The sequence below is a fragment of the Grus americana genome, chromosome 4 (assembly GCF_028858705.1).
Source record: "Grus americana isolate bGruAme1 chromosome 4, bGruAme1.mat, whole genome shotgun sequence".
In the NCBI taxonomy this organism is placed as follows: Eukaryota; Metazoa; Chordata; class Aves; order Gruiformes; family Gruidae; genus Grus; species Grus americana.
The window spans coordinates 82147002-82160156 of record NC_072855.1 but is presented as its reverse complement, the minus strand read 5'-3'; the positions used below and the strand labels follow the sequence as shown (position 1 = coordinate 82160156).

Here is a 13155-nt window from a genome sequence, read left to right as displayed (position 1 = left end):
GACGCTGCAGTCGAGAGCGAGCGCCTCCAGATTTGGTTTTGTAAGCCAACTCGGCTCACGTTCCTGCCAGCGCCATCGCAGCAGCGTCCGCTCGAGCCGTATTGCCGCAGCCGGCCGCCGCAGCCCCCGCTGCCCGGCGGGGCGCGCAGAAATCCCCCCGGACGCGTCCCAGGAGCTCGCGCCCTCCCTGGGCCACGCGCCCCCCCGGGGTGAGAGGAGCCGCCAGATCGAGGGGCCCGACCCGCGCCGAGGGCAGCGCCTTGCCGGCTGCCGGCTCTGACACGAACAAACCGTGGCCGGGAGCGCTCGCCAGCCACGAGGACCGGGCAGGGTTTCTCTGTGGCGCTGGCCGGTTTCCGACCCTCGCGTCTTCTGAAGCCAGCGTCCCGGGGAAGGAGTTTACGCAGCCACGGCAAACCAGAGCTCATCGACTCACCTCAGGTGAAACGCTCCAACCAAAGAACGCGACGCTGCGCTGCTGCGCTACTACGGCTTCCCGCCGCCACCTGACAAGCCAGCAACGCTTTTCTTAAAAATGCATTTTCTGCACAGAAGGGTTGAAACAGCGCTCTACAGCGACCTGCGCTCGAGAGAATTAGGGACGTGGATAAATGCTGCAGACATCAGTAGTTTATTGGTATGTTTAGTCAAAACACATTCAGAATGGAAACTTAAAAGTAAAAATACTTCCCACCTGCAACAATTGAACTAGAATCTACTAGCATATAATGCTTGACACGTTACAGCAATAAAGATGGGAATCCACTGTCTCGTATACCTACTAAAGCCAAGATGGTCAGCCACGTTTGTTGCAATAGGACCGTAATGACAGAATACTCCCACCATCCACAAATCAGCAACTAACAGTAATGGTCAGCGAATCCCTTCCTTTGCTCCAAGAGGTACATTTACTATCGAGAGAACACGTAAGAGTCCACAGTACAGCAGGTGAGCTATCACCATGTAAACTTCTCTGGATGACGTTCCAGCGGCCGCTCACGTCACTTACACAAGAAGCGAACCGGAATGCGGAATGGCTCAGTAGCTCTTTTTAATACTCTGGGTTTTGTTGCGGAGATTGTTCCCGGTGCCGTTTGCCATACAAAGGAATTAGGTGGCGGCAAGACACCACAGCACTACAAAACGGTGGTGGTGGGGAAAGGCTAGGCAAAACACACCGGCGGCAAACTGCTGACCGATGACAGCGATTTGTCCGAAGGCTTCGAACCCAAGCGGTCTTGTCGCGTGGCGAGCAGTTCAAGTACTACAGATTTCCAGGTAAGAGCTGAAAATGCAAGACCTTTGACAAAAAACTGAAATATGAACATGGAAACGGGAAGAAATGTGCCCCGGAAAAAAAAAAAGTGTATGAAAATAGTGCAAGACTTACCATCGAACACAGAAGACCTCGAGCTGGGAGAAAACGGACAGATGCCACTTCACTTTGCCTAACGCGTCAGGAAAGTATGTGCAAAATCTTCCAACTTACTCGAAACCAGCGAATGATTGCATAATCCAGAGACAGACTGCTGTGATGCCCTATCTGCTTTTGCTCGAAATTGCAATTATTTTATTTGAGGTCTTCCGTGCTTAGAAGCAGCTGTAAGCGGTCACGCTTTCACACGCACGCGCACGCAAACACACCCCCTCTTTTACTCCCGACGCCTCGGAGCCCGGCGCTTGCTGCAGGGCCGGCATCCAGCCGGACGGCGCCGTCTGCCGCAGCTGCCGTTTACGGAACGCGCTCCAGAACGTCATCCAGAAACAGAGCTCTCCGCCGGGAAAACCCGCCAGGCGAGCCGGAGAAGAGGATGTTTCCTTTCATCCCTTCGGTCCGGAGTCACCCAAGCGTCAACTTCGGCTGAGAGCTATGTGCAAAATGAGTAAGAGTTTTTTTTCAAAAAGCGCAACTGGAAAATGCAAATACTTAAGAGCTGCTGTTTCGTTCTCTGAAAATTGCAGTATCCTCCTTCGATAAGCTCACCCTCGCAAAGGATGCTCAGTTCTACCGATTACGAGCTGGCCAAAAGCGTTCACCGTTCTTGACTGACTTGCGAAATTCACGCCCGAGAGAGATTTCAACTCCATTTGCTTTAACTTTGACACTGATTAAAGAGAAGAGACAGCCTGGAGACTACTTGGGTGCCTTCTTCCTCCCTTCCCCCCCTCTGCAAAAAAACAGGCGAACTTGTTAATTGAAGAGCAAGGTGGATGATAATTTTTAGCAACGTTTACTGATTGAAAGATACTGCAATTTTTTTTAATACAATTTTTCCATGATTTCCTTTAAATGCTTTGCAGCCGATTGGCTTTGCAGCACAGTAATTCATACACTATACTGTACAAAATCACCAGCAAGACTGGAATGATGTATTCATAGAAGGCACCATCATGCTTATTACATTACCAGAGAACTCAAATACAGTCAAGACAAATTTCACTGTACAATGCTTATCGAAGGGGAAAGGGGAAGGAGGAGTGTGTTGAGCAGCCATCCCTGTACTGAAGGGGGGCAGATAGAAAAATCTGACGTGAGCTATCAAACTTGTTGCATACTCAGGGCTACGACTTTGAAACTCTGGGTTCTGGTTAGTTTACAGCTAAATGGATTCCTTCTGGAATAAACGTGTAGTCTTATTAAGGTTTGTGTGTGTACACAGGTCGGTCACTGCAAGCAGATCGGACGCCCGCATCATTTCACAAGCTATTCTGTCTGAATAAGAGGATGAAGGTTTTTCTCCTCCGATGCCTCCTGCAGATGTCAATATAAATGAGTTCAGAGTACCCATTAGTGCATTTTGATGAGCGCGTAAACACGAGTTTGTCTGGAGCCGAGTGTTCTAAGGAAAAAAAAAAAAAGGCAAGCTTCTCCAATTGCACAAATTGCACTATTTGTGTTTCCAACAGTAATAGGCAGAAACAGTAACACTTACACAAAATGTGCAGCAGAGGGTTTTTGACTGAAAGGACCTGAATTCTACTGGGCATGTCCTGTAGTTCACTTTTGTTGCAGATAGTTAACCGGTCTTTTTTTTTCTCTTTTTTTTTTTTTTTTTTTCAGTCCTCAATTCTCCAAGTCTACATTTATAAATTAACAGTGTGACTCCTGTTGTGAAACTGGGGAAAGAACGTCCACCTCAATTTAAACTGGAAACCAAAGGATGCTTTCACATCAAAGAAATGATCAGAAGGGCTGTGTCACATTCCAAAGCCAAAAAAAATTAACAAGAATGCAAACACGATGGATAATGTACCACTGCCAAGACTGTCTGCCCACAGTGGAGATTTCAGCGACGCTGTCCGGTGAAACGGCCTTCCATTTGCCCGGTTCCTCGTCCAGAGCCGAGTTTCTGTGCCATGCCACCTCTCGGAGGGGGTCCTCTTCCGTCACGGTCTCGCATCATGCCACCACCCACTATTCCACGGGGACCCCCGGGGCCTCTATCATTGCGACGAATATCCCTACGATCATCGCCTCCACCTCGGGTCTCTCTTTCACGAGCGGCTCTTGTTTTTTTCTCTTCTACGTTCAAGCGCACCTCACCCCGGAACATAATAGGCTTATAGGGAAAAGTGTTCAAGGCACACGTTAGTCACCGTTTCGCAAAGGCCAGTTATACAAGGCACATGAAAACACCGCATTCGCTGCATGCCTCAGCCTACCTTCGCTTACGTGCGAGAGACAAAAATTAACTGTTACCGGTTCCTTGCGGCACCCAACCGTAGCCCTACAGGTCTACGGTAATGGAACAGCCTTTTAAAATTCATCTGGCATGCAAGGAATTGTAATGTCTTTCTCAATTAAGGGGAAGCGTTGTGTTTAGCCTCTTTACTGCCGGCTTTAGCCTGTTCACTTCAGGGCTAAAGCTCCTGAAGAACTGCTCTACCGGGTCTCGCTCCCACGTACTGGAAATGAAAACTGCTGCTTTCTCCTCTCCAATTCCTCAAGTCGCCACCGCAAATAACCTCGCTCCCTTTTCTCAGCCCCAGCACGCACAATTCAGAGACCCAGGCGGTGCCCTTCAAAAGGTTACGTACTCGACTTTCAGCTTAAAAGGATCTCTAAAAGCAAGCGCCGAGCTCCACGTGGTGTCTACGGGCAGAGGTAAAAAACCTGAATTCGGTGCGACATTGTTTGAGGAGCGCTGGCACAGCTTTTGTAAGCTACGGAACACCGCTGGCAGAACGAGCATGCCAGAACTATGTTTTTCTTACAACTGTCGTTTGAATGCCAGAAACAACAGCGACGCACACCGGAACGGCCTGCGCTGCCTGGGGCTTAGAGCATTGAGTCGATGCCAATACTTACTTTCGCAACTAAAATTCGCTGGACCGGCTCGGAATCGTCAAATACCACGAAACCAAAATTAGGCAGTTTTCCTCCCACTCCTTTAGTATTTATGCGAAGTTCTACCACATTCCCGAAGCCTGGGAAAACACAAGGGAAAAGCCACGTTATCAAAACCCACACTGGCGGCTCTACCACCCCTCCGCTTGTCCCAGACGACACCCGTAGTCTCTCGTCATGGAAAAGTTCCCCTGTGCGGCCCTACGGGAACGCTACGTGACTTTGCAACGCGGTTCTTCTTCTTGGTCTCCGCAGCTGAAATTGCTACTTACTCATGAAGAACTCTTTCAGTTCGCTCTCATCGATATCATGCGGCAAGTTCCCAACGAAGAGCTGGTGGCTGTCCGGATAGCGAATTATTCGACGATTATCCGACTCATTCTGTTCCATGTCCCCCCTCCCTGTCGTCAACAGAAAGAAGAAGGCAGAGCCGCTGAGGTTAGAAGACGCGCGCGGATTCGGATGAACACGTCTACCGACAGCACCAAGCACGTTCGCTCAAACAATCCTGTACCTCTTGAGCTTACGTTTACCGCGGGTGACACGGCGGGGAGATGCTCTCTTCCTCTTTAAAGAGTCCTGACAATTTTGTAATCATACCACAAAGTATTTGTTTTCTTTTCGCCTGGTTTCCCTGGTTAGGTCAAATAAATCCACGTTAACCAAAACATCTGGCATACTGGGCAAGTTTGTTTCCGAAGTTCTTGTTACATCTTAAAGGACTATACTGAAGAGGAGCTCAGTACCTCTTAAAAGGAATTTTTTTAAGATTTGGATTTAAGTCACCCCTTCACCGCTTCCTTAGCGCAGTAACAGTATCCTTACTTTGGCACTCATGTTACAAACAACGTTTGCCTGTCTCACACCTCTTCTGGCTTCCCTCTTCCACCGTTTTGTCCAAAGTACAGGTAAGAGTTCCTCACGTTCCCTCCAGCTCAACCGCAGCGTTAGTTAGCATGCTTGGCAGCGTGCGAGATAAAATCTTTCCCGGTATCTCCCTACTGCATTGTTACCCGTCTCGCAGCGTGACAGCAGCACCGTTGCCCCCTTTGTACCTGAAGCATTACGGCGTAGGTACGTACCCGTTCCTCTCCTCGGCTTCCCCTACCAGCCCTTTTACAGCAAGCTTGCTAGCTCGTTTGAAAGGTTTCCTTAAGCAGGTAAAACAGGTGGCTGACTTCCTTCGGAAGTAAGACCCTAGGGCGGAAGCTCTACCGTTTGGTCAACTGAGATGTCAGCTTTTTCCCTCGTGCCTCTGCTCCCCCCCCCGCCCAGTGCTGAGACCAGAATTAAAGGCCTCGGACTCCGATACGTGTTTTCTGTATGACTTCTATTACATCCGAGAGTAGTAATGATGCAGGTTTGAAACTTGAGCCAGCCACGAGTCGCGGCGCCTGCTCCCTGCTGCAGACGACGCGTTACAGAAAGAACAAATGTTAACCTGCAGCAGACGTGATGGCTCTTTCTCGGTGCCTTAAATCCTTCCAGTTTCAGCGCTGTCCCTGCGCGAAGACACGCTTGCGCTGATCAAAGCCAAAAGCACGTTTAAGCCCAACCTGTACCGCGGTTTGGCGCGCGCTTAGCGAAACCTTCCCCGGAACCAATTTCAGCTGGAGTCGGTGGAGACGCTTACAGTCTCTGAGACGTAACCACTTGTGCAGGCAGCGCTCTGCCAGCTCCACGCTACCACTGAGGGTGATCGCCAAGACCGCCCCTCCCCGTAGGACTCCCGACTGATTTTCACACTTAGGGAAGACACGAACTGATCGACGTCCCGTAACTCTGGGCCTTTGAGCAGACAGCTTTTGCCCAGCGCTGCGCCGAGGTCTGCCAAGCGACCGGGCTGGACCGATGAACGCAACTCGGAAGGCTCTCGCCTCTCGACACCGCTGCTGACGACCGTCGAGTAACGCGCACGTTTCCTAGCCAGAGCACCCTACGGATTTGGATACTCTATATGAGTAACAAAATGCGCAGAGCTGGCTGCTCATAAACCGAGACCAACGTGAGGCGACCAAACCGAGAACGGTATTTAAGACAATTACACGAGATGGAAAAATACGTATAAAATTATTAACTGACTGAGGCTGACACGGTGGGAAGGCTTTCTTCCAAATCCAAGAGCAGCAACAGGCTCTCTTGAGAGAGAGCTCTCGCTTCCAAGGTCCAGCAAAATGAGAGGTCACGGACAGAATCAGCTTTTGAGAACTGCATCAAGCCACACGAAAAGGGCTCAAGCATATAAACGAGTGGCCTGACTATTAAAAAACATTTCAACAAAACAGAAGCTTGGAAATAATGCCTGATCTTTGCAACAACTCATCGCCGGCTTGGACTCTGAATCAGATTCCCCCATTTCTCGTGAAAGGCACTAGGAACAGGGAGCGCATGATCAGCCAGATGCAATACCGGTGCAGACAAGACCCGTCCAGGAGACGCCTCTCGTTAACTAGTCCCAAGCAGACACACAAGCTGATCCACGTTACCTGGTCGAGGTCCTCGGGGGGGAAAACCCGGTCTTTCCCTGGGACGCTGTTCACGTACACGAGGAGGCTGAGACTGAGCTTCAGGTTTAGTTTCAACTCTTGGCTAAAACAGGAGGAGAACATGCATTATTAAACACCGGCCCGGTAAAAAAACCCCAAACCCCCAAAACTCACCGAAACCAAAAAACCCCCACAACACAAGACACAGATCAGTGGCATGCACAAATCAAACTCCAGAAGATATACATCCATGTCAATGTGTTTGGGAATATGTTTTTTTCACTTCTATAAATTCCTCTGTACCAATCCAGGACTGCAGTGTTCAGTTATCTCTGCTAAAAGGGGCAAGGCAAACGTCCCTCAATCAGAGCGTCTCCCCAAAACATGGCTAAGGTGGGTTTTCCACATTTGACCAGGCATTGAGACCCCCAACGCTCCGTTATTCAAGAATACCTCAACCTGACAAAAACCCCATATAGATCACATTAAGCTTCCTCATGCCAAGCTCAAACTTCACGGATTAGGAGGTAGTCTGAGACGAACAGGAAGAGAGGGGCAAATCACATTTTCTGTCCGAGTCCCTGAGGGATTCTTTTCTTCGAGTGCAGAACAACTCTAAGGAAACTACCAAAAAGAAAGAGGAGAACAAAACAAAAGCCCTCAGAAGTGTAATAAGTATTTCCGATGCCATAAAGCCACCCGAAATGACAATTTCTACAGACTACCTGCTGAGGATACTCTTCAACTTCCCTGATGTCAAGACTATGATGCTCAAAGTACACCCTTCGTATTCTCAGGAACTAGAACACCTATTTCATTTTTGCAAGCAAAAAATGCTTTTAAAGATAATTTGAGGAAAAGTGACAGAATAGCAGAAAGTATTTCTATGCAGCCTGTTGGTTACTGAAGCAATTTCCAAGGTTTTTTAAATTCCATTTTCTGCACAAGAGTCCAGCAGCTGCTGCTGTGCTGGGTTCTTATCTTCAAAAACCCAAATTATCCTTAGGAGCATGAAGAAGAACACTAGCTTCCGAGGGAGATTAAACACAAGGACAACGGCTATAGGCCCAGACTGCTGAGGAGATGTAGTTTATGTTAAACATCTCCCTTATTTTCCTTTGAGGACTCAAGACAACTGACGGTTCCGGCCAGAGAGTACCTCACAGGGGTAAGACGACTGTATTTTACATGAAACATGCAGGCATTACGCTCCAAATAAATGTTTCAGCCCTCCTATCGCTCATGCTCTACCCAGCTAGGCATTTGCTTGTCGTTCCAACATTTCGAGGACCATTTTTTTCAATTCGAAGACTAAGCCAGAAAAATCAGCCTTCCTGTTAAATCTCTTTCCGTTATATCCCCTCACAGGTCACTGCAGCTCCCCTGCCACCTTCTACTCTCACATCTTTACTGCACCATAAAGTGTACCTCAAAAGCGAAACTCAATACGTTCAGACCCCCATTTCGCACGTACTTCTGGCCGTCAGGCTTAAACGCTCAGTCCTTCCATCAACCATAGCAAAGACCGGCTAAGTCACCGATGTCCTTCTATTAAATCCCGAATAACAGGTAACTTTTACCCGCTTGCTTCACGTTCCACTGACCGTCTCGTCTAGCACGCAAACGCTCTCTGTCTAGCCAACAACAAGCAGCTGGCCTCATTAGCTGCTTTCTAATCAGCAGCACCCTTTTTGCAGAGGAAGGCTGTCCGGGCGCTCGCTGGCGCTGCCTGAAGAGAAAAGCGCTTGCGCAAGACTGCGCTCCCCCAAACCGCTGCCATCAGCAGCGGCATCGCAAGATGCCTATTAAGGGCTGCCGTTCACAGCCCGAGCGGCAGCTAACGGCAACTCTCATCTCACAGAGAGCACGCAAAGCGGACTGAAAGGCAGGGAAGGAGGGTTTCAAGAGACGAGGACCGAAGGAGCCCTTGGCCCGTGAGGCAGCCTGAAGGAGCTCTGAGAACAATTAAGGAAAAGGTGACATTGTCTCTTCTCTCCAGGAGCTCACACGTGGCGGGAAAGGGACCTCTTTCTGCTACGGCAATGCTGCTGGCAACGACGGAAAAACCAGCCGCAAGCCGGCCTTTACTTGCCACCTTTGGAACTGAACACCCCTCTAAAACAGAGGAGGATGGGACAGAAAGAGCAAGAGAAGAGGTGGCTCCAAAGGCTGGTACAATTCTATTTTTGAAATCTCACGAGGCTTAAACGTTTCTGCAGAGTGAGATACCTGCCACAATCAAAGGGTGTGCATGCAAAGAACCAGCTAGCCAAGCAAACAAAGGAGAAACCGCACTTCAGACGAAACCAAAGGAAAAAACCCGCATCGTCTCACCAAGTTCCAGTAGCTAGGTTAGATGCATACCTCAGATAGCTACCACGCTGTCTCAGAGGTAAATGCGGACCACGCAGCTTAGTAAGGTTCTCATCGATCACTTCCACAAAGGCGCCACAGATTACCAAAGAGTCTATCCTGAGTCCGAACAGATTTCAGGCGGTGAGAGGATGCAGTGTCTATAAACCAATCTTTCAGATCTTTCCAAGCCAGAGGACGAGAGTCAGGGAGCAGCCTCCGTCCCTCCGGCACCCCTGCGACAGCTGATGTGTTAATGCAAAAGGGGGGGTCGGAATACCTGAAAATCCTATAAAGAGAAGGCCCTATTTACCAGTGGAGGCAGGTGGACTGAATGGCCCACAAGAAGAAAGAGAGCAAGAAATGCTGACCTGTTTAACTCCACAGCTGTAAACAAACAGGAACCGAACTGGTTTATATCCACAACAGCCCTCTGAGGGGTGCCCAGTCACTACTACTATATTTGTCACTCCATGAAAGATGTGGGAAGAAGTGGAGCGATGCAGAGAAAGCAACAGGAAGGACAGGTAACAGCTGCTTTGCAACATCACTGATGCTGGCTAGAACAGCACCCCAGAGGAGCCACCCACCCTCCGGTGCTACCTACGGTCCTCGTCTCCACGCACAGCATCTGGCATTAACGGATGCAAGAGAACGGGAAAAAGCTGCTACTGATCCGTAACCCCTTGAAGAAATTGTTCAGATGCCTTTTCTACCAGCTTTCTGTATACCGTGTCTGAAAAGCGTGCAAGAAAAGCAGCTGAGAACTGACTAATGCTGTCTCCAGAAGAGCTGAGAGTTGAAATTCTTGCCACTTCAGTATTGTTCAGAAACTTCCACGCAGAAATTACTCAAACGTGAAGTCACAGCAAAAGTAATCTAAAATGCAGAAAGCGCGACAAGCTGCGGAGGCAACGCGTAAGAGTTCAAGGGCACATCTATAAGCCGCATTCTGCTCTCTTGTATGGATAATTTTAAATGATTTTTGCGGTCCTATTACAAAAATCCACCCTCTCTACGACAAATCAATCAAAAGCAATTTTGGTTTTGCATAAGGAAAATCTATTCTGTACTAGAAAAAACAACGTTTTTACGGCTCAAATACCCCCTAAATGCTCAAAGCCCTGCTGACGGTGATGAAGACAGACAGGCTTCCCAACTCATTACACAGCCATTATCTGATTTCCAGACAGCCCTGCCAGACCAGAAGCAGCACCATCCAAGGTGGGGTTTCTTGGGGTGGGTTTCATTGTTTTCCGTTGTCTTTTTTTTAACACGCATTTGGCCGATGGGCAATCCTGGACAGGTTCCTCTCTGTCAGTAAAAAACGGAGAAGAAACCAGTGCAAACCCAACAGCTGCAATAACCCAGCTCCTCTACCGAAACCGCAGTCTTTTAACAAGGTCGGCCATGAGCTACCGCGACATACAGCGCTTTGGTACGCAGCGTCAGTAGAAGAGGTTAAAGCGCGCATTTTCTATCTTGAGGATTTTTATTTAGATGGAGGCAGCTGAACTGAGAGTCTCAGACCGTCTCACACCAGCTTGGCATGTGCAGGACACGAGCTATCACCCGGTCAAACTTGCCTTCCTCCTTCCCCTCCTCACCCAGTCACCCCAGGAATGGGAAGACAGCATTGTCCCGGCAAGGAAATGTGAATCCTTCCATTCCTCACACAGTCATAAGTTGGTACAGGGTTCTGTGACAAGTTAATTACAAATGGCCAATGAAATCCAGCATATTTCTGCAGATATTAGCCTTCCGAGGCAATCTCGCACCTTCTCGGAAAGGGCGCTGGACGTTTTTACTGCTGGGGCGCTCCCGCCAATGAAACACCCCTTTCAAAACAGACTTTAGAGCGCTACCATTTTCTGGGGAGTTGTCTTTTTGTTTCGTTTTGTTTTCCCTTGTAAACCAAACCGTATCCCATTAAGACAGGTCAAAAAAACTTCAGCGGTGATTTCCTGTTTCCGCACGAACAGATTTTAACGTCACCACCACCCAAAGTTACGCCCGTTACGTGCCTTCGCTTGCGACGAGAAGGTGAGCGCATTAACATTCAAGACACAATTAATCTGTGCAATTTAAGTCAAACAAATCGATCTGTTAATTTAAAAAACTGAAGCAGTTTGCAGAAGTAACGAGACAATCCAAGGTGTTCACAGATGGGTTACCTGTGAGACGGGTGCTTTAACATGGGGTGGAATTCCAGAGGAAGAAACAGTACCACTAGGAGGCAGGTTTTTACTGGTCACTGAAGCCCAAGAGAAAGCCTGCAGGAAATGCAACAAACCTAGGCTACTAATCATGGCAAACCACTGACAATCCTACAGGGAAACTCGTCTGCTGAAAATACACTTTCGGTTCATATCTGACCATTAAATAATGGTTGCGCAAGCATTACAACGAAGGTACGGAAGGATTTGCGGGTCTAGCCGTCTGCGGACTCCAAAGGCGCGGAGCAAGCGTGTACCGTGCCCGCTATGGCTACTCCAGTGAGCCCGGTCCCCTCGGCATCCCCAGGTCACTGCTTTCCGGGATGTAACCAAACCTAGGACTGAAAACCCCGTAGCGTGGAGTGTCTTCTGCACAAAGAGAGAAAGTGGATGCCAGAACTTAGAAGTAAAAACGGAAAAGAGAAAAAGGATTGATAAAAAAAAAAATACGGGAGACAGGCTGGAGCTAGAAAATGACCTCTCTCCAGCTTTCACCGGTTCCTCCCGTCTCTTTCGAGCTACCTACGTGTAACCATACCGGATGACGCACGGCGTGCACGGTGGTTTTTAAGGCTGGGCATCCCGCCTCTAAGGGAGACAGTCGATGCCCCCGTATGGATTTTGAGCCTATACTGCCAGCAATTTTGCAAGTGTCAATGCATTATGGGTTATTTCAAGGAAGAGCAGTGGTTCTCATTGTACGAGGTTGTCGGTGGTGGTAGCTTGAGGTGCTTTCTTAACATATGTTAACTCCACATTTAAAAAGGTTTACACATGCATAAAACCACACACGCACACTTTACAAGCAGAGGATTACACTTACGATAGGTGACTCGAGCAGCACTTAAAAATAACGTTCTTTCCGTTTTTAGTGAAACTTTGCATTTCTACCAGTTCAAAGTTCGAGTCTAGCTGTTCATACAGCATGACACTGAAAAGAGGCGCCGGTGCGGCCACTCAAAAAGGCTAAGTTCAAAACCCAATCTTCTGGTTTACCATCTGCACCTAGGAGCACAGATATGACTTGTAACTAACCTTTGGTGGCTCCTGTGGTAGTGACACAGGTTCTACGGGAGGCGGAGACGGAGACTTCTCTTCTAGCTCCTCGAGGGTCTTTTCTTCTACTTCAGCTTTCAGCTCCTCGGTTTTCGTTTCAGATTCCAATTCCGGCTCAGGTTCATGAGACGACTCTTCTAGCGCCTCCTCTATCCCATTGCTAAAATAATCAAATGCGTTTCATGCGGCTTGTCAATTGCTTTGTATTTTGTGACTGTTTGTAAGCTACGCTACGGTAACGGCCAGTATTAAAAAGATCATTCTGTTTCCAGTTGCTACCGTACGGTACCTACATACACACTACCGTGAGAAGTTAACCTGAACCCCTTAGTTGCGTACAAAGCCAGATTTTACTCCTGCCGAAGCAAAGACATGTTTCACAGTTCTCTGCAGAGAACCTGAAAATCACAGAGACATCTAAACCCCTTAAGGAATAGGCGCCGAACTCAAGAACCGCTGCTCCTAAAAGAACAGAAGCACAGCGAGGGACCGATGGAAGATTAAGCCGTACGCATAAACGAAGCCAATTTTGGAATGAAACCCACAGCTTGTTTACAAAAATGCCACCCAAGTTCCTTACCAAAGGAGCTGTGAGTCCTGTTTACTGAAAATCACACGCAACTTGGTCTCTGCGCATTCAAAACGTAAGGGATCTGAAATTCCTCACTTCTCTCTTCAGCCACCCCAAAAGCTTACC

The 13155-nt window shown here is 48.5% G+C and overlaps 1 protein-coding gene across 3 annotated transcripts in view; it reads right to left on the bottom strand.

Annotated features, from left to right (window-relative positions):
* Nucleotides 1-608: 608 nt before the first annotated feature.
* G3BP2 (G3BP stress granule assembly factor 2) overlaps nt 609-13155 on the bottom strand; it is a 31824-nt gene continuing 19277 nt past the window's right edge. For 2 of the 3 annotated variants that reach the window (XM_054824143.1, XM_054824142.1), the window contains 5 exons: nt 12438-12618; nt 6835-6937; nt 4621-4749; nt 4310-4428; nt 609-3560 (listed from right to left, as the gene is read on the bottom strand). In XM_054824143.1, coding sequence (XP_054680118.1) covers nt 3288-3560; nt 4310-4428; nt 4621-4749; nt 6835-6937; nt 12438-12618 — 805 coding nt within the window. In that variant the 3' untranslated portion in view covers nt 609-3287. Of the gene's footprint in view, nt 3561-4309; nt 4429-4620; nt 4750-6834; nt 6938-11360; nt 11460-12437; nt 12619-13155 lie in introns of all 3 variants that reach the window. The other variant, XM_054824141.1, reaches the window with a different exon arrangement.